Source organism: Platichthys flesus, chromosome 6, assembly GCF_949316205.1.
Source record: "Platichthys flesus chromosome 6, fPlaFle2.1, whole genome shotgun sequence".
NCBI lineage: Eukaryota > Metazoa > Chordata > Actinopteri > Pleuronectiformes > Pleuronectidae > Platichthys > Platichthys flesus.
Window position 1 is genome coordinate 25,537,035 of NC_084950.1, and position 26,506 is coordinate 25,563,540.

Consider the following 26,506-nt stretch of genomic DNA (forward strand, 5'->3'; position numbering starts at 1 on the left):
CAATAAACTATAAATGTGTGATGAAGTGATTAAGCCTGTGATAACCATTATATTCCATCCACCTCTCTCCATTCACCATGGTTCTTTCTGAAAATAATACTCTGTCAACAGCATGTACACAGGGCCAGGAGAGTTCATAAAATATCATTTAATTAACCCTGTTTGACACCAGCAGTAACACACTTCAGGGACCGTAAAAAAAAACGTAGAAAGCAGGCAGCACTATGAGAGGTCTGATGTGGAGTGACTGAGCTCACTGGTCACATAGACATGAGAATAAATAATGACATATACACTTTAAGAGGCTTGTTTTCCTTTGGCTTTTTTCATGTTTCAACCTCCAGCTGAACAATTTGCAATATGCGGAGCAGGAAGTCGTCCTAAATGACTGCTGTGCAACACAAAATAAATTGTCCGTGTCCCTTTTAGAAAAATGTCCACATTGGAAAACAACAAAGGTTGTCTTCATCTGGTCAAACGTGGCACATTGTTGTATTAGTGTTCATCTTAAATAAAAAATCAAATCAGCTAATTAAGCTGAACCCTCCCCGTCAATCTGAACTGCTGACACGACGGTCCACAGGAGAAATGATCCCTTTTCCACCAGCAGTTCTGTGCAAAATAATGAAAAACAAAAGGCTTATTACTGCCACCACCACTACCAGCACTACTCCATCCATATTGATAAATAGCAAATGTATGCAAAATCAAACATGAAATAACTCAAGCACTAATTTCTTTATTTCTTTCTTTATTTAATACCTGCTTAGAAGCATTCATTTGGAACATAAATATGTAGCATCAGGAATAGTAGATAAAGAAGATTAAAACACTTTCAGTTCCCCTGTCAATATGGTCTTTTGGGATTGTTTTTCCTCAATCTTGATGTGGGTAAAGGGAAGAGGAGGCCACACCTTGTTAAGCCCAAAGACACAAACTGATTTGTGAATATGGATAATACAGATAAAATGAGATCGACTGATTGAATAATTGGGCATTTCTCTCTAATTTTCAAGGGGTGCAGATACACTAGCAGTTTGTATAGCTCCACATTCGAGGCACTAACACAATCTATAAGGTAAAAAAAGATTAAACTGTTATTCAAGAATATAAAATGAAGTCATCCTTCTGTTGCAGCTGATCCTCCACATCTGCTTCTGTTATTACGCTGACTGCAGCTACAAGTACATCTGACTGTGTTTGTGGGGGTACAACCACTGCTACTGCTCGGGAAAGCTCCTGAAATGTGGTAGGTTCTGACGTAGAGTTATGACGAAAATTGAGAAGTGGGAAATAAAGGGAAAAAAATGTATCATGCAAACCTCTGGGCTCAGTGGTGCTGAAGCTGCTCTCTCATTTTGGCTGTGACCAACTCTCTCTTCTCGCAGTGTCTGTTCAGGTCTCTGACCTCCTTCGGCAGCGTGCCGTTCCACACCATCAGCACCGACCCCTCGTCTGAGGGCAAAGGCAAACGTGCACTTTTAGGTTGACGCAGAGAAACTCACACGGCGGGACAACTGTTCTCCCTAAGTGTGAGACAAACAATGAACCATCGGACTCACAACTCAAACCTTTATCTTGTGGGTGTCTTCTGCCCAAAACCAGCACCACATTCTTCCAGTTCAGTGTTGCTGTACATGGAGAAAAAAAGATGATTACACCTGGAACAGTTCATGAACAAAGGCTGATATAAATACAGTGTTTCATGTGAAGATTACATCAACAAGTCCAAAAATATCAAGACCACAGGAAAATAAACATGATGCACAAAACTGGGTTGTTTAACACAATTCTGCACTCAAACATAACCCGTCAGTGTGTGAAAGTAAGTAACAAAATGGAATTTGTTTTAGTCGACTAAAACTAGACTAAAACTAAGAAGGATAAAAATGACTAAATGTGACTAAAACTAAAATGCATTTTCGTCAAAAGACTAAGACTAAGACTAAATGAAAAATAGCTTCCAAAATTAACACTGCACTGCACCACAGTGCTGCTTTCTATAATATATATTAATTTATATTATTATATAGTGGGATATGAACCCCTTACCCGTCAACATTTTTTTCTGTATTCTTCAATATTCTTTCTTAACCAAAATACAGTGAGACCATTTGGTATGTGACGGGAGCCTGTGGTGTGAGTATGAGGAGTTTGTCACAATAAAACAAGTGTACGGTTGTGTCTGGTGTGACACAGAATAAAAAAGATGTGAATTTAGAGATAAATGGGTACATTGAGGACCAACCTATGAGTGCGGAGGCTATGCAGCGGATGGAGTCGCAGCGAGGGCCGATGACCTGCAGTGTCTGGTGTTTGGAGAGCTCCAGCAGCAGCAGGTGGCCCCCTCTAGTGCCGACCCAGAGAGCTGCAGCGCTCTGCACCAGCAGGGATTTCACTCTGGCCTGGGAGGGGGCTGCCTCAGCTGGCAGGTCGGCTTTGCTGCCCTTCCTGCCTCTGCAGCCAGAGTCATGTCTGCAGGAAGAGGACTCATTAACACTGTACCGCTGCTGGTGACAGACTGTGATGGCCTGCACCTTTCACCTTCTGATCAAAGCAGCGTCTATCTTCAAATGGTAACGACACAGATCAGTCGAAATGCCGTGTTGTGTGTGTGTGTATACCTAATGATCTGGGCACAGTCTATGGAGTCCACCATCCTCTCACTCCTCTTGTCCCAAACTTCAACTCTTGAGGAGCCAGCTTTGCTCAGGTATACGTATTTATCCACAGCCATTCTTGATACACAAGCCTCACCACCCAGTGACCGCTGCTGCCTGGAGAGCACACCATGCAAACACATAGACAAAATGATACTGTTAAACACATTACTATTTCAGTCTAGACAGTCAACAGACCTTATTTAAACTTTTAACTCAGGCTGCACTTAAAGGTTCAGTGTGTAGGATTTGAATGAAAGGGATCTATTGGCAGAATTTAAATATGAATAATCCAGGAGATGTTCTCACTAGTGTGTTTCATCTAAATTGCACAAATTGTTGTTTTCTTTACGCTGAAATGGGCCTTTATAAATACATACTTAATATTTACCCAGGGAGCAGGTCCTCTCTACAGAGGCCACCATGTTTTTTCACAGTAGACCAGACTGGACAAACTAATAAACTTGTGAGTTTTTATGACAACTGAATGTTGAGGGTGAGGTGAGGGGTATTCAGCTGCAACATGAGACTTCACCACTAGATGTCACTCAATTCTACACATTGAACCTTTAACTTATAATTCTATTATGATGCAGTACTTTTAGAAAAATATGTCAACAAGTCGAAGATCTCAATATTTATGAAATCCTTAGGGCTCAGAAACATTAGTTATGAACATCCACATTTATGTTTCAGGCCACATGTTTCTCTGTCCGTCTTCATATTTGAACAAATTACTTCTCACCTCTGCTACAGTAGAATGTGAATACAAATGCTACATGGACTCACTGGAATACAAGGCTCTGTCGAGTATCTATGGTCTTGGAGACATCGTAGTCGGCTGCGAAGGAGCGGATCGTGGTGCCGCAGCCCGCCCACACCGCTCTGCTGTCCAGTGGATGCACCGATTGGCTCAGACACATGACAGGTGTGCTGGCGTTCCCCACACAGACAGTTTTCACCGGTTGTCCATTTTCCTTCTGTGAAGAGGAGGAGTAGGAAATAGATATCTAAACATACCTAATGCGTTGTTCAGCGTGGGAGGACACAGTGGGAGTAACCTCTCAACAAAATAAAATCATCCTATCAGATGTTCTTTTACTTAATATTGAAAGTTTACCTTGAGAACAGAGTCTTCATAAACAGTGAGAAGTCCATTGGCTGTCCCCACCAGCAAATAATTCTTTCTTTGGCTGAAACATAAATTAAAAAGGGGAGGTTAATACTATTTGCCGATTGTTTATTTCAACATAACCTTACATGTCACACTGTAATAGGTACAGTTTTATACAGAACATTCCAGATTTTAGATCTATACACGGAATCTGTAGTCACAGCAGTCACATTGTATTTTACTGGAATTATTATGGATTTCTGACCATTCTCCAACATAGCTAAAAATCTATTTATTAAAAGTAATAAATGAATGCTTCTAAAAATGCTGCATATTATTAGACTGATCTTTAATAAATATACATCAACATTTGCTGGAGAGAGCTCATGATATCAGTAGACATGGTGTTTTAACTGTATTCAGATGTGGTTCTAATACCTTAGCTGGTTCGTTTACAAAAACTTTGATCCACACAAGATATTGAAAAAAAATATGATTTTATTGAATGTTTTCACCATGTATCCCGTGACTTCTCTTCAAGTGTCCCCCACCAGGCAAAAGTGTACTTTTTAGTGTAGAAGGAAACAGACCCCAGACCACAGACTTGCAGTATCCGTCTGTGGTGTTTTTACTGATACTCACGCTCGACAATTGTGCACATGGAAGTAGAGCGAGGTGACAGCGTCCGGGACACTCTGCAGGTGGTGCCAAGCTGACGGATCCAGAGTGCTGATGACTACCAAAGAGCCGGACTGGGTGCCGGCCACCAGCCAATCGCAGGCCTCGTTTGGGATTTGCACTGTCACAAGACACAGGACGGGACTGGTGTCGATCTCCTGTAGGACGCAGAGAACTGGTCTTTGAACATTTACGACTGATGTGTGTTTGTACTATCTGACACTCTGATACGCTTAGGTCTAGTGGTTTTATTCTTGTAATTATTATTTTATGATCGTTTTTATTTGATATATCATTTTCTAATGAGTTTTACTTAAATAAAATGATTATTTTAATTATCATTAAAACTAACTGATGAACAAAAATGGTATGTGTCTTGATGAATACCATTACAATAGCATTGTGTGATATATTGCGCTCCAGTGTCTCAGCCCACTAATGTCATGGCCCAGAATCACATACAATCCAATCAGTTATCGTGCTGGGTTACATTGCACAAGTCTAATAAAACATATGTATTTAATGTGAGAGTGTATTACAGAGTGATAATAATTCAATCTCTTTCCGAACCAGAGTTAACAATAAAAGTGCAAAGATAGAAAATTGGATGAAAACAGATCCTACTCAGCAAAGAAATTAAAAAAAGATAAAACATCAATAAAACAATACAATTTAAATTATTTCTTTTAAAAGGCTACAAGAATGCTTGTCTATAAAGTTTTAAACTGACGCAGTGATTCTGCTGATCTGATGTAAAGTGGGAGTTTGTTCCACAGCATAGGAGCTAAAACTGTAAAAGCATGATCCTCCTCTTTCGTGGGACTTTCAACAGCATCGGATCTGTGGTCTCAGTGGTCAGGGTTAGGGGTTCGGAACAGGGTAAGGGGTTAAAAAAACTGATGTATAAAGCCGAGGCAGATAATGTGGCGATTTAAAGTGTTCAAAATAATCTTGAAGTGAATTCTGTAGAGGATAGGTATCCATTGTACTTTGGCTATGGGTGCTAGACTCACTGAATTATTATTATTACATTTTTTTGATAATAGAGGTATAATAATGAAACTCTTTAAAGTTGGTGGGGTAGTGAATTTGAATTTGATTTATGTTAAATACAACACAGATATATGCAAATATTTACATTCTGTATACTTCCTCAGGTTCAAAAGGGCAGGTACATTAAAATGAAATTACCTTTTTGAGCTGAAAGATGTAAACTCCTCTAAGGTCAAATGTTGTTGCACAATGTTTTATCTGCTTTCCATACCTGAGTAGTGACTGTGTTGGTGTCCATGTCCACAGCTGAGACGGAGCCCACCCTCTGCGTGCTGCTGCCCCCTCCCAGCCAGGCTGTGTGGCTGCTGAAGAGACAGTCACTGCCGCCAGAGCTCACTGTGAGGCACTCTGCGTTGAATGCACTGGGAACGAGCAGCTCCTTCATCAGACACAGCATCTCCCCTGACTTTAGCCTGTCAAACACCTGCACACATCAAAGTACACATGAAGCATCTAGGGCTGCACGATATGGGCAAAATATGATATCCCGATATTTTTTGGCTGAATGGCGATATACGATATATATCTCGATATTTTCTATAGAGTGGGTTAGATGGTTTTTTTTAAGTCAAAAGCCACATGTGAGACGTTGCAAGCACTTTTAATAAAACACAGATCAGTATGACTGCAACATATATCAACATGTGATTTTGTATAGTCATTTTCACCAGAATGGAACATGGAACTCTGGCTGGCACATGTGCCAAGTGCAAGAAAGGTAAATTGAATGAACACATGAACACATGAACAGAACAGTTTTTATGCTTCTTAACAAAATAAATAAAATCTTTAAATCTCTTTGACAAATTATGTGGTGCCAACATCTAACATTGTGTGAAATAACAAATATATTAAATAGTTTTAATTAAATGAATAGGGTTAAGATTATTCTTCTCCTACAGCTGTGCAAAGAACAAGAATGTAAACAGAACAAAATTACCAACAGAACAGGCCAAAAAAACGTTTCTCATTTGCAGTGCTCTTATATTTTACAGGTTTTGTGCAAGGAAAACTAGTCTATCAACCGCCTCAGGCTTCAGGGATGCCCTGTGACAGTTGACAATGTTGCCGCTGCAACTGAAAACACTGAGCCAGGAGCCAGGAGGCTCAGTGCTGGAAAAATATCGGCATGCATCTTCCACCATTGGAGAGGATCTGTGTCGTGGTCGATGATAGCTGACTGTAAGTAGCTTGTAAGCTCACTTTCAATCGCCTCCCTCTGTGTCAGCCTGGTGTTGGTGGCTGTGCTCTGCTTGAAGAAGCTGGCCAGTGACTTCTTCTTTGTGGATGGTGGTGGCATTCCTGGTTCCTCTGGCACAGGGCCAGCCGGGTCCGGCTTACCGCCGCCCAAATCAGCCTGCAAGGCCTCCACCTCCAACACAGCTCTGTGTTTCAGTGCCTCAACTCTTTCACCTGGGATGTATTGGACCCTGAAACGTGGATCCGCAAGTGCTGCCATATCCAAAAGGTCACTTGTGTCTGGGTCAGCATACTTGGCATTAAGGTAATCCAAGATTCTGGTCTTGATCGACCTACACAGCTCACTATCATCCTCTTCCCGTATTAGGAGACTTGAGTTGAAGAGGTGTAGCACAGGCCTGACGTAGGAGAGGGTGACATACTCTTCACCGGAGAGAGCATCTGTGAAGTCATGAAGGGGCTTCAGGACTTTCTGGACTGCCTGCAGGACCTCTACGTCCTGCCAGTTAAGGACAAGATGTCTCGACTTCTTGTCAGCAAACAGGACTTTGGAGAGGGCTGCCTCTTGCTCCAGGACCCTGCTGATCATCTGCTGTCTCGATCCCCAACGTGTGGCTGACTCTGTGATGAGCTGGTGAGTCGGTAGACCCAGCTGAATCTGCACCTCAGCCAATTCTCTCTTTCCAGCTATAGGAAAAGCTGCTGACCATTTTCTTGCACAGCGCAATGCACCTTGTGATGCGGTGATCATTAATGTCATGTCCTGAAATAAAATTGTTAAATATTTTAAATCATTTACTTTTCATTTAACCTTTTAATTTAAACAATGTCTTAGAAACCTGTTAAGTAGAGTACGCCGTGTTAATTTATTTTGTTTTTGTATTCACTTTTTCAATTGTGTGTTCATGTTCTTTAATAGAAAACATTTAAAATAAAAGTATTTAAAAAATGTAATTCTTCTTTGATTTTTATTATCTAAAAAAGGAAGATCACCTGTGTTTAAGAGGGAGGTGTGTGATTTAGATTATATGTCAAATTCAAACACCATTTAACTGTGTGAAAAAGTTGTTATGGCAAACAACCGTTTTAAAGCATGCACACATTTTCTCTTCCCTGTAACTATTACTTTGCCATTGTACTCACCAATGGCCAAATGAAGTCGGTGACCAAAGCATTGCATCCTCAGCCATTTTAGCAGTTGGGCCGCTTTAACAACGTTGCTCCCATTGTCGGTGGTTATGGCCACCAGCCGCTTTTCCTCCAGCTTCCAGTTTGAGAGTGCATCCTGCAGGGCTTCAGCGATGTGCTCTCCGGTGTGATCTTGAGGAAAGTAGCTGGTTTGGAGGCACGCCGACTCCATTCTCCAGTCCTCGATAAAATGAACTGTCAATGACATATACGGCTCGCAGGTCCTACTGGACCACATGTCGGTAGTGACCGCAAAATATTTTACTGTTGCGAGCCGGGCTGTCAGCTTTTGCCTGAGAGTGGTGTACATCTCTGGCAGCACTTCTTCAGAGAAATAGTTTCGATTTGGCAAATTGTACCTTGGGTCCATTGTTCGGAGCAACTTTTTGAAACCATCCTGGGCGACCGTTGCGACCGGGACCATGTCTTTTGCAATGTGGTAGGCTACCGCTTTAGTGATCTCACGCCACTTTGCGGTTTTCTTGTCATATGGCTCACCACGAGTGAAGGATTCTTGCAATAGACATTGTTTTGGGGCAGCCGCAGAAGATGCTTTCGCGGTCGGTGATGCAGCAGCAGCAGCACAGCCACGGAGTTTCACACATTCCTCGTATTGCACTTTGTGCCGCTGCTGCAAATGGTGGAAAAGATTGGTCGTGCTTCCACTTTTGGACGCAACTGTTTTGTTGCATTCCCTACAGATGACCTGCAGCTGCTGCTCATCTTTTTTTTTAAAACCAAACCATTTCCTTATGATGGAGCCGTTGTTTCTCCTTTTAGAAACAATTTCGTCTCGCTCCGCCGTCTCGTTTTTTTTATTGGGATCCTCCATGCTTGATTTGTTGTGAGGGGGTGGTGGGGGCGGGAAAGACGCGTCTTTGCAATCGGCACGTTCGGAACGACAGAGTGGGAGGGGTCGCGGTTGCGCTCACAGTCTCCCAAGGCAAACGCAGACGCTTGAGGCGAAACTGACCATTTTAACGCATATATCGATATAAACGATATTGTCAAATCTTGTATCCCTGTGGAAATTATATCGATATATCGTACATAGCCGATATATCCTGCAGCCCTAAGCATATCCAATAGTGTGTAAAATTGGCTGGATCTGCCCAGGAATTAAAGCACCCCATGTATCATTGCATTTCCATCTGCCTTGCTACTATCATTGGCGAGACATTCAGCCCGGCTTGATTGCTCTTAGCCAGCAACCGCTACCACTGCAGATTGGTCCCTGTAATTCTCCCCAGCTCTGCGTCCTGGTTCTGTGCACTGGAAGTGACAGCAAGAAACCAACCAATATGGATGACAGGTGTAATATTTGCTGTCGCTCTCGTCTCCCATTGCTGACATTAAGGTGGATACGGCAAATCCGAAACACAATGTTGGCATTTAATAGAGCTAAACCAAAGCCTCATTTTCATAAGGCACCAAATAGGAAACAATTGCCGAATAACCAGATTTCTTAATGTTCCTTGTAAACACCACATCCCCATTATGATAAAAATTTAATTAAACGGTGTTCCAGCTCTAACCTGAGTGGAAGTGGGTCGATCCTGTGGACTTTGCCTCAGACACTCCTTCATCAGCACCTGGAAGCCCGGCCACGGTGAGCAGCCGTAGTGTTTCACTGGATCTGTGTCGAGACACAGATACAGATTTACTGTGATTTATCCTTAATGATGCCATCACTATGTGTCAGATTCAACAAAAAAAGTGTAATATAAGCAAGATTGATAATATAATGCTGTATGATCCCTTGTGTGAAAACATGGCCCAACTAAAAACTCAAGCTTATCAATAACATACAGCTAAATTGATTTCATTTTACAGACGTCTTCTTAAATTGACATCGACTCTGGTTTAAAAAAACTCACCTGGTAGTTTCCCCTGCACTGCCACTTCATCGAACTCACTGGGGAACTTCATCCCGTCAGAGATGCGCTCTCCACAGGTCAGGAGGTCGTAGAGCAGCAGACCGAATGAGAACACATCAGCCTGCTGGTTATAGATCACGTTACCCCGGGCGACCTCCGGTGCTCGGAAACCTGTGTGGTTCACAGAAATAATAGCTTCACGTACGGGGTTAAACTCTCTGTATCTCTGACCTCACTTCACTCATGAATCCTATTGCAAACACACACATAAGTAAACATATGACACTTCAATTTAATTAAGAGTATTACATGTTCCAGTACAGTTTAGCAGCAGCTCTATAAATAACCAGGTTCAATGCTAAATAAAAACCTACAGTTGCAATCAGAAATATTCAACCCCCTCACCTCAATAGACATTATAGTGATGTGGATGACAGATAATGACAATAAATGACAAAAAAACCTCATCAAACAACAAAAGATATTTATTGATGCGTATTTTAGTTATTTTGACAACAGAAGTTGACTTAACTTTGAAGTTCAAATGAAAAATGTAACCCTTTCAACACATGTGCATGCAATGTTATTCAACCCTCCAGCTTCAGTACTTTGTGTTGCATCCTCAAGCTTTTATAACTTCTAAAAATAGTAAATGCGGACAAGCTTCTTACACCTCTCGATTGGAATCTTTGCCCATTTTTCAAGTGCAAAAGCCTCTAGATCAGTGATGTTTGATGGCTTCCATGCTGCAACTGCCTTCTTTAAATCCCACCAAAGATTTTCAATCAAATTTGAATATGGTGACTGTGAATGCAACTCCAGGACGTTCCAGGATCTTTTTCTCAACCAAGCTTTGGTGGACATGGAGATTTTGCTTTGGATCATTGTCTTGCTGGAAAGTCCAATGATCATCAAGGTTTAATTTGTCACAGAAGGAATCACATTCCTCTTTAAAATGGCCTGGTATTTCTGTGAATCCATGATGCCATGTACACAATAAAGATTGCTAGTTCCTGCCGCAGAAAAACAGCCCAATATCATCTTTGACCAACCTCCATGCTGGACTGTGGGGATGGTATTCTTCTGGTCATAAGCCTGGCCTTTCACACGCCAGACATACCGCTGGTCCATACGTTCAAACAGTTCCAGTTTGGTTTCATCAGTCCATAGAACTGTCACCCAAAACTCTGTAGGCTTATCCAAATTCCTCCTGGCATATTCTAGTAGACTTTTGATGTTGCTTGTGGTCAAGAGCTGAGTGCGTCTTGGAGCCGGCCATTAAGTCCTTTATTATTCATTGCATGTCTTATAGTTGCCACTGCAGCACTTGTACCAGCCTTCATCAGGTCATCCTGTAGGTGTCTTGTAGTCATACAGGGGTTTATCTGAGTTGTTCTGACTAAGTTGCTGAGGGTCCTTGATGAAATGCTGGGCTTTCTTCCACGGCCAGGCATGTTTGAAGCTGCTCCATCAGTTGTAAACTTCCTTATAATGTTCCCAATTGTGTCTCTTGGAATATCATTTTTGGGGGAATTCTTCTTCTACCCAAGGCCTTTCAGGTGTGATGAAATAATCTCCTCTCTCAGCTTTTGTGTAAGCTCCTTTGTCTTTCCCATGATTGCAACTCACCTTGAATACCTTCATGGGTGGGGTTTATATATGGATCACAGCTGAAGCAAATGAAGGATCAGTATAGATTTCCCAAAGGCTTAATAATGTTTCAACTCAACTTTAGGACAAAAAAAACTGTCAGACAGCTTAAAAACAACAATTTTATATAGGGGTTGAATAATTGTGACATGGCTATCTTAGCAAAATATACTGCTACACACAAATACTACATCATGCATTTTCCGTGTTGATTTTCTGTATCACTCAACTCATAAAGAAGGCATCCGAAGCACAATTTTGATCAAAGAACAAGATTCTGTCTACTTTAATTGATAAATCCTTAAAATCTTTGGGGGGTTGAATATTTCTGATTGCAACTGTATGAACTATCGGATTGAGGAGGTGTCTGACCTGGAGTGCCCTCTGAGCTCCTCACTCCCATACTGCAGCAGTACTGGGAGATGCCGTAGTCTGTGATCTTGGCGATGATGTCGCAGTCGGTCTTCAGGTTGAATAGAAGCACGTTGTGGGGCTTCAGATCCCGATAGATGATCATGGCTGAGTGAAGGTACCTGTTCACACAGATGATGGATATCTTTTCAAACTAGCTTGGTAAAGTTATCTAGTTTGTTTTCCGTTATGTGCGATGACGCAGCACACACACGTCCCCAGCCGTTTTAAAACCCTGTGAGTTTGTGAATGTTGATTTTGCAATAGGTGTGTTACAAAAACCTGCATTAATGTATTTCATCAAAGAACAGTCTCATAGAATTAAAATTACAGCTAAAAAAACACATTTAAGTATGCAGTATGTTTTCTAATAGTCATGTCAAGATTTTCTAAACATCAAATATGGTTATGTTAGATGTAAGTAGCTGTGCATCTAGACTACATCATAATGAGACTGTGCTGTATCATAATGTCTTCTAATAACTTGTAAGCAGTCCCCAAACATCGAAGAGATCATCATCATGACAAAATAGAAAAAATAAAATAAAAAATAAATTAGGAACTTAATGCAATCATCCATATTTTCTACCTGAGTCCGTCAGCCACTTGCAGGGCGATCCTGTGCTGGAGCTTTTGGTTGATGCTGCTCCTCTGATGTTCAAAGAGGGAGTCCAGTGAGCCACGCAGAGCCAACTCCATCACCAGGACCTGAGAGGCAGAACCAGCTGCCAGCAGGCCCACCAAGCTCGGGTGACGGAGGCGACCCAACACCACCAATTCCTGAAAAAAACAGTGACCAATGAGAAGAATTAAAGTAACTTAACCACTTTCATTTCTCAACAGTGCATGAAAAACTCAAAAATCAACATTATTTTAACAATATTATCTCAGTGCCATGGTGAGTTTATCTAAGCAAGGCACTTGAGTGAGGACACAGCATCTGTAGCTGCCCCTTAGTTTTTGATTTGAATGACTTCAGCGGTACCTGTCTGAGGAGTCTGTGGATGTAGAGCTCAGACGCATGCTTGTTGAATATCTTCACGGCTACTTCCTCATTCTTGTAAACACCTCGATAGACTGTTCCAAAGCCACCGTCCCCTGTGGCCAAATATACAGTATATCATACTTCAAGAAAAGCTATTTACCATTTAAAATGTATCCCACAAAAGCAACACAGGAAAATAAGAGTATACCCAGTTGGTTTTCCTTTGACAACTCCATATGCAGCTCTTCAGTGTCCAGCATGGTTCCTGCAGACTGGTCACTAAGTACTAAGTCAGGGGCGATCTGAGAGATGGGCAGTGTGCACCGCGGGTCCTCTGGATTCACCAGCAAAAAATCTAGGACCCAACGTAAACGATTTCAGGTAAATTGCTGCATTTTGTACCTAATTGTATATTGAACCTTGTTGAAATTACATCCCTAACAGAGGTGTTAAACTTCCGGAGTGATTTATGTACCATTGTCAAAGTAAGTGAAGAGGTCCTCCAGCAGGATCTTGCTCCACTTCTGTCTGTCATCGAAGCTGTACAGAGCCCACTTCTTCAGCAGAGCCTCACCGCTGCCGTGCATGTCCATGTTCAGCAGGCCAGGAAACCACTCCTCCAGCAGGGAGTCGATGTGATCCACCACCTGACCCAGCAACACATGGCCTGGAAGGAACAGAGAGACACAGGTGAACATCGTACAGCAGCAACATCATCATCATAAGCAACTATTACCTCTCGAGAATTGATAATTGTCAGTGTGACCATAGACCACTGAAATGTAAATGGTAAATGGTTTTGTATTTATATAGCGCTTTTCTAATCTTGATGACCACTCAAAGCTCTTTACAGTACAATTTTACATTCACCAATTCACACACACACACACACACACACACACACACACACACCCATTAATACATTGCATTTATTAGCAGCACTTTGAACGTTGTTCTACGAGGGGCAATTCAGGGTTCAGCATCTTGCAATTCGGCATACAGATGGGTCAGACTGGGGAGTGAACCGCCAACCTTCAGGTTGGAAGACGACCACTCTACGCCTCAGCCACAGCCGACCACATGTTATCACATCATCTGAATATCTTAATCCAAGTGACAGCTGAAGAAATTCCCTCAAGCAGTCTTGAGGTACTGTGTCATTCAAGAGGCCTGTACTGTAAGGCCTTTAACAGTGACATTGACCTTTAACCACCTAATAAGTTAATCAAGGAGTTCAAGTTAGTTATACCAGATGTAATGAAATCCCCTACTATCAGTTTTTTATATCACATTCACAGGAAGTAACTGTGACCTAGACCTTTGACCCCCAAGCACCAACATCGAATGTAATCACTTCATCTTTGAGTTCAAAACGTTTAGTAACACATTTGAAGACATTCCCTCAAGATATAATGTTCAAGTAAAACACTTAAAAAACTTCTTGAATCCAACGTGACCTTGACCTTAGGCTACCAAAATGAAATCCAAGTTCAACTGAATGTTTATGCCAAATGTGTAAGCAATTCCACCAGGGCTTCTAGAGATATCGCAGTGACCTTCGACCACTTAACAGGTCATCTTTGAGTCTAAGTGTTTGTGCCTAATTTAAAGAAATTCTCTCAAGGCAATCTTGATATATCGTGTTCACAGGAAAGGGACGGATGAAGAACATAATGCCTCCGGCCACTGGCTCCTGTCGGCGCAGAGGAATCAAAACAAGCTGCAGGACAAGCTGCTCGTCTCTCTACCGCTGCTCCATGGAGAATGTGCTAACGCACTGCATTTCTACGCGGTGTGAAGGAAAGGCCTTAAAAGAATAATCAACAGCGCCCGGAAAATCATTGGCTGCCCACTGCCCTCTCTGGAGGAGCCTTTCAACTGCCTTTCAACATAGTTTAAAACACTAACCTCAGCCCACTCTCCCTTAACTATTTGAAAATACTGCAAAGTTCCATAGTTAATGTGTAATTTTTAACTGTTTCTGTTTTCTCTCAGTGAATTGTCTTTTTTCCATTGCTCTATGTTGTGTGAATGTACTAATACAGCAATATTATCAATACACTTGCCTGACATTATGCTATTTGTAGTTAACATACGGACATCTATTTACATATTCTCAGTTAATCTTAATTTGCACACACTGATAAGATTAAAAGCAGTTTCCGTAGCATGGAAAGGTTCTCATTTCTGCATAGCAGCCAATATCGCCAGTTAATGCTTAATTTAAAATTCAGATCATGTCGTTCCTTCCTGAAAACCCCTTTTATCACTTGTATATATGGAGAAATGTCGTTATTTTTTTAAAAACTTACCTTTACGTGAAGAGGGCACAGTTATTCTGACGAAGCTGGAGGGATTTCCATCCTCTGAGGCAGCTTCCACCAGACAGTACGCCTGAGGGCACCAGCTCAGGTAAACGCCTCTCCTCCAGTAGATCCGGTTGGGACGCACAGCTTTATCTGGGCAATAAATAGTTTGAGAGAGTCTTTTATTTTTTTGGGGGGGAAAAGTACTGATCAAACAGTGACTGTGTCTCTTATACTTGTATTTTACCTCTTCCACAGAGCAAGTAAGAAGAAACATCCAGTAGGCGGCTGATAAGTCGAGACCAGTAATCCATCGGGAAGTACGGCATCTCATAAAGACGCACAATAACCTCTGAGTTCTCACTGTGAGGTAGCTCTATGACCGGCCTGTGTTTTGACAAACTTCAAACGGACGAATGAGGGGTTAGAAACATTTATCAACTTTCTACTTACTATAAGATTTCTGCAGAATCTGTCTGGTCGATAGAAAACACAAGAGATCCATAGGTTTAAATCTAAACGTACTTGTTGGGTACCAGCAGCTGGTCCTCTCCGAACGGCAGCGCGATCTGGAACTTCTCCAGCAGTTTGAAGAACTGCATCAGGTGCCTCTTGGGGAAACATTTGGTCTCAATCAGGAACTTTTCCACCACCGACCGCTGAACAGTTCCTTTAGGCTGCTCCCAGAAGCCACAACTCTTAAATGTCAGTTTCTACGGAGAGAGCACACAACACAGACAATTAAATATAACAGGCATGTACCTACATATGAGGGTTAATGAATAATAGGCATCTCTGAATATATCCTAGGATCAGCTGTTGAGCAGAGCACCATTAGTGTGAGGGATTTATGTTTTCATCTGAATAACATCTGTTGTCTATTTTATGCAGATGATATTCAGTTGTATTTATTATTATAATTATAAGTTACTTCCTCTATTAAAGTGATTTAGCCCCTTGTCCAACAGCTCACACTGTGTATTAAAAATCGTTTGGTCCTCCTAGACATTCCTCTTCATTTTGATAAAGACCTGGAAACAATGATCCACGCTCACTGTACATTGGGGCTGTCTTACGCTTTCACGCTTTCACGCTTTCACCCTAAGCTCCCCTAAGCTCTGGAACATTCTGTGGCCCCAATAAATTATTTACAACAATCTTAAAGGGGACATATTGTGAAATTTCCACTTTTGTAGTTCCTCTATTTCAGAAAGGATACGCTAGAGTGCGTCGAATGGGATTAAGACCCGAATTTACGTCACAGTCTGTCTACATGGCATAGCTCCCCCTTAGATGCCTTACGGGTAGCAGCAGCGAGCTAACGCTAGCTTGCTGCTAGTTTGTGTTTAAAGTTGCAGCTCTTTCTGGAATGGTTGTTTGTGCACGTGTTTACAGCAGTATTGCAGAGATATGTGGCACCCCAACCGGGAAGCATCAGACTGGGAGGTGAGGGGAGAGATCCCATTTTGAGTTGTTACCTGGGAGATGATGTTGCAGAGCCACTGGGGGTCGATAAAGTAGAGCTCTTGGAGTTGAAGTGCTGGATCATCAAAGTGCAGTAAAACCCCTGCAGACAGAGAGACAAAGCCCACTTAGTTGATTTACTGTGGATCCAAACAGCAATAATTATATTTAAAGTGTAAAATACACCTCAAACTTTAAACATGTGTATGCATAATTAAATTACATTACAGGATGTAACTCCATGGTCGTAACAAAAGGAAATTTGAATTCATACATTCCCACATCTCTATGTCATTGTATTTTCTGCCTGCTAAATGTATCAATACATTTCTTTCGATGATATTTAAAGGAAGTGTGGGTAATTAGTTTTTGTAAAACTTTTAATCATATTTGTGGGAAATACACTTTACATCCAGATAGCCATCAATAAATGCAGTCGTCTGAAAAAATGAAGAAAAAAGCCAGCGTCTGTTGCCCGTGCAGGACTGTAATAAACACAACCAATCACTTCATTCAGACCAAATTAAATGAGTGGGTTGCGAACATGTCTGCCAGCATACATCCTGACCTAAGTGAGTATGTCATGGAAAGGTCGTCTTCTAGAAGTTGCTAGTGCACATTTATATGTTATAGGGGCATAGCTTTGACCAGCGGACTGATGGGAGGGGTTGGGATGTATCAGTTGTATTTCTTTAAAGCGTAGCCTGCTCTTGCAACCTTCTCCAGGATTACCAACCCTAGCTTTATTTATTTTAAATTTTTTAAATGCAGCAAAGAACCAGACTGACCGGCTTCACTCATGAAGTGGACGGCGTGGGGCATTTCAGCTTCCTCCAGTTGCAGCTGACTCTCCTGGATGAGCTGCAGCAGCTCCAGGCGCCTGAGGATGGGGAACTCAGGGGGAACCCTGGTCCTCTCCAGGAGAATGCGGCGTTCGAGCTCAACATAGCTGTCTGGAACCGGCTGGCCCATCACAGGCTGGCCCTGGATCTGTGAGAAGGAGGAGAGGTGGTGAGTCACGTGGTTAACTCTGGACAAAGGAAAAGAAAACAATAAACCTTCCCGCTTTCGCCCCTTTACCTTGAAGCTGGTGACCTCTCTAGCGATGGCCTTCCGGAGTTTGGCAATGGAGTCCGAGTCCTCGCAGACAGAGACCATATGATAATCCTTTATGGTTGGGAAACCCTGGTGGTTCAGCAATTCCTTTCTGATCTTGGTCAGGCAGTCATGAAGCTGCTGCTCGTCGCTCACATCTGTGTGTGTCCCCACCAGGATGACCGGGGAGAGTGGAGCCACTGCCTGAAGTGAAGAGGAGCGCACACTTAGACTCTACCACTGCTAAAGGTTTTGTTCTATTGCAGTAGTTGGCTATTAAAGTTATCTCAACATACGCACAAGATATAGAATTCTAGCATCTAACAATATAATTTAAAAGATGATGTAAATTAATACAGTATTGTAATAGCTGTTTCACTACAGACAACTGCTTACTTTGGCAGATACATTTGATTTGAATCCATGTAACTGTTTCAGGAAGTTTTTCTTTCCGGGACTACCTGAATTAAACAATCTGTCTAATGGGGAAGCTTCCAGTCAGTGTTTTTATCAGTAACAAGAGGTGTTCCACAGGACTCAATATTAGGTACTTTTCAAATTTACATTAACACCATTGTTTCATCTGTATGTATCCATATGTTTTTACTTTACATCTCGATCATCTTGATTCCTCTAATTGGTCTAATCCAATGTTTTTCTTAATGGCTTTTATATAGGTAAATTGTAAAACTTCTTGCTCATTATTACTCAACCTACTTGCATCTCAGCTGAAGTTAGACCAGAACATTTTATTTACTAGAACATATTTATCATGACAGGTTGAATCTTTGGTTCATGACTTGCTTTGATGTTGAAGAGCCAGGGTTTGAGGGTGTCCAACTGACCAGCTCCTTTGCTGAGGTTGTAAACCACCAGGTAAATAGCTCTGGAGGTCAGGAAGTGAGGGTGAGCACCACTGAACTCCTCTCCACCTGGGTAAGAAAGCAGAGAGTGAAACTACACCACAGCAGCTGAATAAAATACAGAAATCTCAGATATGAGATATCAGTGTCTTACAATATGCATGACTTGTAGCAAACTCCATTGCACACATGCCTGCAGTTGCCACCTGACTGTTCAATAACAGTCTCTGCTGCCCCCGGTGCCATGTGTGGGTTAATGTTTATAAGCTGCTGGACCACTTGGCAATTTGTGATTAATGCAAATTCTTCAACGCACTGCTTTGCATATTCATTTATCAAGGTCTCAAAATGCTGGCAAACCTGAAAAGTCCCAGACATTTATCACCATCTTCTTCTTGTCTTTTTCACCGATGACCCAGTCCCTGATATCAACAGTTGTCCTTTTAGAGTTCAACTGGCAGCGCTTCAGCTTCATCAACTGCTGAATCAGGGTGGTCTTCCCGCTGCCGGCATTCCCCACCACGATGAGCTTCATCCGGTAGTATGGCACTGCCTTCTTCAGCCGCTGCTGCAGGAACCTGGGGTGAAGGGCAAAGGAAAGGAAAGGCAATACATCCGCCAACGAGGTTATGTTTTTATGGTTGTTCGTTAGTTATCATGATTATGGAAAATCTACCAAACCGAATTCTATGTTTGAATTCTAAGTTTGTTACGAGACATCTCTCCTTCAATAAATTCAACAAGGGCAAACATAAACTGTGGTGTACATTGAGCCAATGGTATTCGATATGATGTGGTGGTGGTCAAAAGCTTTTCAAATTTATATGTATATGTATAAAAAAAAAAAAACTCACCTGACTATGTCTTTGGTCTTGTTGCCAATTAGTTTAAGGTCCAGCTGGAGCCGAAGACCATCCAGCGGCAGGTCCCACAGTCTGCTTAGTTTCCCCATTTCATCCGGGAAGGACCGCAGGTTAGTGTTACGGCTCACATCCAGGGAGGTCAGGCTTTCAAGGAGGCCAACCTGTGGAGGAATCTGGAACAACACAACCATCAAATTTGCAGTAATGTGAATCTTATTTATTATCAAGCTTTGCTCTAAATTGCCCTTTACCTCACTGAGGTTGTTGTCACTCAGGTGAAGTTTCTCCAGTCTGATCCATTTGGAGGTTGGCCCGTTCAGATCCAGAGCTGCGATAGTGTTCTGACTGAACATTAGCTCTCTGAGATTGCTGGATGCCCAGAATCCCGGGCCGGGAAGAACGGCGATGTGATTGGTTCTCATGTCCACAGACCTTAAGCTGAAAGAGGCAAAAAAACATCCGCTGCATTACAACACACTGACTCTCAAAATCCTAGAAACAAGAAAAGTAAGTGTGAACTTGGCTTACTTTGGAAGATCAAGTATAGCCTCAGAAACACAATTGAAGTTGTTGTTTGCTAGTTTTAGTGTCATGATCTTTGACGGCAGATGTGACAGGCAACCTGGAGAGGACAGTAAACTCATGATTACAATCACCGTGTTCACTGTGTTCACATAGTTAAAATACTACCCACACTGAACTCGTTTTCAAAGTGTTCTGCACAATGATATGTTATTAAACTTTGTATGACCAATATTACAAAGTACAAAATAGGCAAAATAGGAAGTTACAAAGCTCCTGAAACCAAGATCCTGAATGCAACAACTAGGGTCTGGTACTGGACTCTGTACTTTTAAGGGAACCAACCAAATCACGTCTGTACTACCGGGTACCGGTTCACATTTAATCAATCTATGCCAAATTTGAGGGCCAAATTTGAGGGGATTTGGGTGGGAGAGTAGGTATACGTGAGAAGAGAGAGTATACGTTAGTTAAAGAGTGAGAGAGCAACTTTATTAATTTCTGATCATGATCATTCTGATGTTTTTACCTAGGCTGAGTTTACATGTGTCTGATCATACTGTTTTTGTGTATGAGTGGGTGAAGGCACGAGAGACAAGCTGAATGTTAAAAGTATAAGGTACCGTTGGGTACCGATACATAATTCCAGCTACAGGTAGCAGCACCAGTAACGGTTCAAATGTGAATGGTACCCAACCCTAGTAAAAATAGCACTCACAGATTTTGTTCATAGCGGCATTGAACGTTTCCAGCTTGGGGCAGCCTGTCAGAAAGTCTGGAGAAATATGCTCCACACTGTTCTTGCAAACATCCAGCAGCTTGATCTCCGGCAGGTACAGGGGCGTGCACAGCTCAGTTATACTGTTCCTGAAAAGTTAGAAAAATGAAGTTATATTCACCATTGTGCCGTTAGACAAGTGGACACATGATAGGGTCGTGAAATAACTTGAGCTATAAACTTAGCTACTGCCATGGACACTGCATGGATTTAGTTAGAGAGGTGAGTCATACATTAAGGAGGCTTTATTAGTGTGGAACATTTTTAGAGGGTTTCTTTACACTGTGATTTATATGAGCTTCTGATAAAGATGCTTATCGTGTGAACTTACTCATATATGGCCCTATACTACTCGAACACATTTTGTGTTCAAGTTTACTGTTAGGGTTAGGGTTAGTAATTTTAAATGTTCTTAACTGGTGTCAAATGTTGTTGATCACTCAACCTAATATTAAAATCACAAATGTGGTTATATAAACTTTCTTGAGTGAATGAAAACACTACAGTACAAGTGGATTGGAAATATTCACTTCACGGTATGAAAGAACTACTATCGTCCATTTCCAACACTTTCCTGCTCATCAGTATATTCAAACCCCAAAACAAACAGCTCTGTTTCCACCAGCCTACCCTTCTAGAAACAGCTCCTCCAGGTGATCCATGGCGCGGCCCAGCTCGTGAGGAAATGTAGTGATTTTGTTGAAGGACAGGTTTAGCTGCCGCAGTGACGGCCAGATGGCAGTAGGGTCAAAGGTCAGAAGGGGACCCACACAGTTACGAGACACGTTCAGCGTGCCAAGCGACGGCAGTGACAGCAGCTCCGACGGCAGCGACTGGAGCTGGTTGCCCTGCAGGTCCAGTCGTGTCAAACTGTTCAAACTCTGTGCCAAAACAAAAGCAATAATATGAGCTTTAGCGTAAATATCACTTAATCCTTGGTGATTCAGCAAAGATCATATCCATCACCTGGCAAAGAGCTGAAGGAAACTCTAGCAGACTGTTTTGGCCAAGGTCGAGGCGGAGGAGATGCCCCAGCTGTTCCTGCACAAACCCGCTGTCCATCAGACAAGACAGAGAGTCCAACTCATTCCCGGACAGGTCGAGCAGGCGGATCCTCTCCCTCTCTCTGAACAGAGCGGAGTTCTCCACAGACCCCAATGCTGAGGATGTGACGCATGTGTGTTATTATTTCGTCCATTTCCAAAAGATTCACCCTCCACCTCTTTTCGCCTAAAAAGTATTTAATTGTATACGTCCAATTTCTATAGAAATGATCATAAACCATTAATGGTCACAGAGTTTTTAAAGAAGAAATAAAAGTGAAAGCTATGACTAGGCTAAGCATGTTCCTTGACTTGAATCAACGGTAGTTTACAGTCCAACATCACAGTACACATCAAGCAGCTGTGTCTGCGAGAATGACAATAAAGCTTAACTGAATTAAATTGAATGGAGTTACATTTTGGGGCGGAGCCAGTCCTCACATATCGCCTGTGTACAGGTTCACAGTGTTCGCTCTCAGTCTGACCACTCTGAAAAAGACAAATCACATGAGAGCAAAACCAACAGTGAGACAGAAGGCTCACATTTGAGATTCCTAATTCTGTATATAGGCTAAGAACTGCAAGGTATATAGTTTTACAGCTGTAGTGCACACAGGAAAATGGTATCACCCTGAGCATAAAATACTAAATAAATATGAAGAGCTTTTACCTCTGTACTGGCATGTCTGTGACGCCTCTGCTTCCTACTGAAGGACCCCATCTTCAGCTCCTCTGTTGAATTATTATGTGGTTTGGGAGACAGAGCCCCCGACAATGAATCACTCCCTGCAGAGAAAAAAGCACACAGGAGAACAACTTATAAGTGACGGTGAATTTTTCCCTTAAGTTGTGAGGTTCGATTTAGATCAAGACAAAACACTGTAAGTGTAACAGGGGCAGATCCAAGATTTTTCTATATCAAAGGGTGTAAGTTATCATGTGTAAAATGTAAACGTTGGTAAACAAATCTATGTTACCCAATTTTGACTTAGGGAGGGCTGTATATTAATACAAATTGTATATCTTATTTAAACTAAGCTCAATGATATAAAAATACTTCCTTTTTTGTTGTAGCTCAACGGAAAAAAAACTCCAGATGATGCAGAACACATTGAACGTGCCTTAAAGCTAAAAGGTCAAAAGTAAAATGAACAAATGCGTGTCACAATTACACTAAGAATAAACAGAGACTAATCATGGGTCAAATATATCCATAATGAATCAATGTGACTCTCTGAAGAACAACAGACAATGTATTGAGCTGAGTCGAATGACAAAGCGCTAAAAACGACAGAGGAAACCATATAATGTGTATGATCTTCAGTGGTATATCAAATAACATGAAAGTGAGGGCATGTTAGTGCTCAGTTGCTGCTGCAGTACAATAGAGCTACAGTCTGAAGTCCAACATGTTCAGTCAGTAATAGAACTGCATTGTTGTCTCAACAGCAATGTTGGTATTCCCGGATATAAATCTAGTATCCTGCCTGTGTTGGAATCGTAATGGATAATATGAATTTACAAACTTTCATTTTTAATTCATTTAAAAGAGAATTTGGTTATTTTTCGACCTGGGCTCCATGTTTATAAATGTGGGTGTGTAGCTGAATAGTACTGATAAAAACTTCAGTCCAGTATAACTCCTCTGCTGGCAGCTGTGACTCTGCGGCAGTAGTCACAATGTTATCTTATGGGCCAACTGAGACAATAAGATTCAAACAATCAAAGGCTCAAATAATTTTTCTGGCATCATTATTTCACTTTCAACTCTCATGAGAATTAGGTTGATGGAAGAAGACGAGATGGAAGAGTTGGAGAGAGGCGTTTGGCTTTTACTGAAGGAAATTATTATGGCTGAATCCTTTTCCGATGTGGACGATGTCCATGAGCCATTTGATGGCTGTCCCTACTTGTTGGAGCATGAGTGTGGATGAGGAGCATGAGGAGGGGGAGAGTGGGGCAGAAAGCAGAGCAGAGACAACGAGCTTCTGGAGAGTTGAGAGTGAGACTTCTCGTTGAGTCAAATGTTGCAAGACTCTTAAGATTGCAGCCACTGCAGCAGAGATGATCTACTGGACCGATTTCAAAAGTAACTTTCATTTACACACACATTTATAAAAAGAGGGCCCAGGTTGAAAAATTCCAGTTTAAAAATCGTACTATATCTACCATCAATGAATACACTGCAGGATCAGCTCCAGCAAACAACTCTTTAACCTTACCGTCACTCTCCATGTCGTCGTTGAAAATCAGGCTGTCGTCCATGGAGAAACAGCTGAAGAGAGAGTCGTCACTCTCGTCAGAAATGTAGCCAGAGGTCAGAGAGGGGTCGGCCATTGACCTGGAGGGACCACTGATGCTCTTGGATCTCTGGATAGATTGAATGTACCTGGCTAAACTCATGCCTTTACCTTTAAAGAGCAAGAGCATTGTACGTCAAAATCATGAAATATTCCCATCACAACTGCACCTTTAAATAATTTACTTTGTCCAAAATCCAAAGATGGTGTATGTACAATAATATAAAAGAGAAAGCATCAACTCTTCCTCACCGTTACCAAAGCGGAGACTTTGCGTTCTTCCTCTTTCGGCAAATAAGGGGCCGAGCCAGTTGGGATCCATGCGACCGAGTTTGAAGCCCCCCAGGCACAGGGCACTGTTGTTGAGGTCCAGACCGAGACGACCCAGCAGCTGTATGACCGTGGGCCCATCACACAGCTTGACACTCACAGCCAGAGCCCTGCGGAGGTGCTGCTCGTGTGCACCTCGGCTGATCAGGAGCTCCACCAGCTCGAGAGGTCCGCCTAGCTCACACACCTGCCAACACAGCACACAGGCCATGACGGAGAGGCAGGCAGGGCTGCAACTGATTCATTCATCTGTCAATGATGCTATCAAACCTCAATTCTTCAAGTACTGGGACCCATGGACCACGGACAGCTCTGCTGCCCGGGCCAGAGTGTGCACAGCCCGGCCACAGCCCCACCAAGCCTGGGGCAGACACCCAGGGAGCTATGCAGTGCTCCACTAAATCAGCTGACAGTGATCATTTTGGGTCTATTCCAACATGTTTGGACCCTAAAAAATATTGTTTTTTTTATAGTTTTACAAGCTGTCAGTAATTTACTGCTCATCTCTGCGTCTCTATCATTTGTGCAGTGCACTGCCAACCGAATGGAGCCAAAATGAGTGTGCCCCGCCATCTCCACCGGTTCAAGTTTACAAATTCTGTTGTTTATATCCAGTGTGAGTTTACACATGTGTCCGATGCCACTGTTTGTCCAGAGTGGGTGAATCTTGACCCGAGACAACATGATCACTGTAAGCGGTTTCCACTCTACTAGAATTTTGTTGGGAGGCGGAGGGTTACGAAATTTGGCGGAGGTTGTCGCCTCATAATTCTCTATGCCGGAAAAACCCTGGTAATGTATTGAAATACATGTTTCATGTATCTGTACATTGTTGAAGTTGATTTATTTTCAAGTGCTTTTAACAAATACTCCACTCCATATATCAGCAAAGATATCTTCTAACATGTTACAGTGTATTGTGTTAAATGCTCAAGTAATGATTAACCACTGGGGAGGCCCATAGATGCAGTCAGAGCAGTCAGGGAACATTAGACCTCGCCTTCTGCAGCAGCATCACTGATGAACACCTGAAATGCACTTTGAGGCAACCGCTGAGACTTAGTACTTTTACTTTCAATGCTTTTAGCACAGTATATTTAAAATAAAGTATTTGCTTCATTCACTCAAGTACTAATGTGTTACTTTTCATTTGACCTTGGTTATGATTTGTCTCTTTATTAGTATATTTAATTAAGTAAAATGTTTGAGTACTTCCCCACTCACACTTGCTCTTCACACATTATTGCCCAGACAGACATTGTCAAGTTAACACATGACCTGCTGGAATCTAAAGGTCCCTAATCTGGCATGTGATGGTTTGTGAACTGACCTGGTAGATGAGAGACTCTTTCTTCGTCTTGTGGTTGATGTCGGCGCCCAGCTCGATCAGACACTCGGCCATCATCGTGTCTCCATCCCTGCAGGCCTTTTCCAGCATGCTGTAGTGTAGCTCCGAGTCGCACCACATCTTCGACAGGGCCAGACACACTGAATTTCGCAGCTGACGGCAGACAGAGCGGGCGAGGAGGAGGTTAAATGGTAAAATGGTTTGTATTTATATAGTGCTTTTCTAGTCTTGATGACCACTCAAAGCGCTTTGCAGTACAGTTTTACATTCACACATTCACACACACATTCATACAGTGCATCTATTCGCAGCACTTTGTTATTCTATGGGGGGGTATTCGGGTTTCAGCATCTTGCCCAAGCACACTTCGGCATTCAGATGGGTCAGACTGGGGATCGAACTGCCGACCTTCAGGTTGGAGGACAACCACTCTACCCCTCAGCCACAGCCGTTAAAGTGGGTTAAAGTTGTCCTAAACAAATCTGTTTATTAAATCATGCTGAGGGTTTCCAGTGTTCCTCGTGGTCATTCTAAGTGCTTAGCAAGAAGTAGACAAGTGGCCTCTGTTCTTAATCTGAACAGTATATAAATGTGTCTGTACATCCTGCACAGTCATTGGTACTGTATGTTCCTTTTTGTGGGGACTGTGAGTACAGAAGAGCATGTGTTTTAACAAGACTGTCTGCTGATCACTATAATTGCTGGTATTCGCAGTACATTCTTAAAAAACACATTGATCTCATTTGTGAGAGCGGTTTGAACTGAAGTCAGTAATCTG

The 26,506-nt window shown here is 42.2% G+C and overlaps 1 protein-coding gene across 4 annotated transcripts in view; it reads right to left on the reverse strand.

Moving 5' to 3' along the window:
• Window positions 1–132: 132 nt before the first annotated feature.
• Window positions 133–26,506, reverse strand: part of lrrk2 (leucine-rich repeat kinase 2) — a 50,822-nt gene continuing 24,448 nt past the window's right edge. For 2 of the 4 annotated variants that reach the window (XM_062389735.1, XM_062389734.1), the window contains exons 18-52: window positions 25,711–25,881; window positions 24,303–24,567; window positions 23,973–24,161; window positions 22,421–22,536; window positions 22,167–22,239; window positions 21,674–21,867; window positions 21,338–21,588; window positions 20,648–20,796; window positions 19,936–20,029; window positions 19,659–19,845; window positions 19,399–19,580; window positions 18,905–19,122; window positions 18,482–18,613; window positions 17,667–17,881; window positions 17,375–17,576; window positions 16,601–16,689; window positions 15,648–15,835; window positions 15,370–15,524; window positions 15,129–15,275; window positions 13,292–13,483; window positions 13,025–13,171; window positions 12,817–12,929; window positions 12,421–12,611; window positions 11,793–11,953; window positions 9,771–9,941; window positions 9,429–9,529; window positions 5,717–5,929; window positions 4,417–4,610; window positions 3,781–3,853; window positions 3,450–3,640; window positions 2,625–2,777; window positions 2,249–2,475; window positions 1,563–1,631; window positions 1,323–1,455; window positions 133–612 (exon numbers count right to left, since the gene is read on the reverse strand). In XM_062389735.1, coding sequence (XP_062245719.1) covers window positions 1,331–1,455; window positions 1,563–1,631; window positions 2,249–2,475; window positions 2,625–2,777; window positions 3,450–3,640; window positions 3,781–3,853; window positions 4,417–4,610; window positions 5,717–5,929; window positions 9,429–9,529; window positions 9,771–9,941; window positions 11,793–11,953; window positions 12,421–12,611; window positions 12,817–12,929; window positions 13,025–13,171; window positions 13,292–13,483; window positions 15,129–15,275; window positions 15,370–15,524; window positions 15,648–15,835; window positions 16,601–16,689; window positions 17,375–17,576; window positions 17,667–17,881; window positions 18,482–18,613; window positions 18,905–19,122; window positions 19,399–19,580; window positions 19,659–19,845; window positions 19,936–20,029; window positions 20,648–20,796; window positions 21,338–21,588; window positions 21,674–21,867; window positions 22,167–22,239; window positions 22,421–22,536; window positions 23,973–24,161; window positions 24,303–24,567; window positions 25,711–25,881 — 5,538 coding nt within the window. In that variant the 3' untranslated portion in view covers window positions 133–612; window positions 1,323–1,330. The remainder of the gene's footprint in view (window positions 613–1,322; window positions 1,456–1,562; window positions 1,632–2,248; window positions 2,476–2,624; window positions 2,778–3,449; window positions 3,641–3,780; window positions 3,854–4,416; window positions 4,611–5,716; window positions 5,930–9,428; window positions 9,530–9,770; window positions 9,942–11,792; window positions 11,954–12,420; window positions 12,612–12,816; window positions 12,930–13,024; window positions 13,172–13,291; window positions 13,484–15,128; window positions 15,276–15,369; window positions 15,525–15,647; window positions 15,836–16,600; window positions 16,690–17,374; window positions 17,577–17,666; window positions 17,882–18,481; window positions 18,614–18,904; window positions 19,123–19,398; window positions 19,581–19,658; window positions 19,846–19,935; window positions 20,030–20,647; window positions 20,797–21,337; window positions 21,589–21,673; window positions 21,868–22,166; window positions 22,240–22,420; window positions 22,537–23,972; window positions 24,162–24,302; window positions 24,568–25,710; window positions 25,882–26,506) is intronic. The other 2 variants (XM_062389737.1, XM_062389738.1) reach the window with 2 other exon arrangements.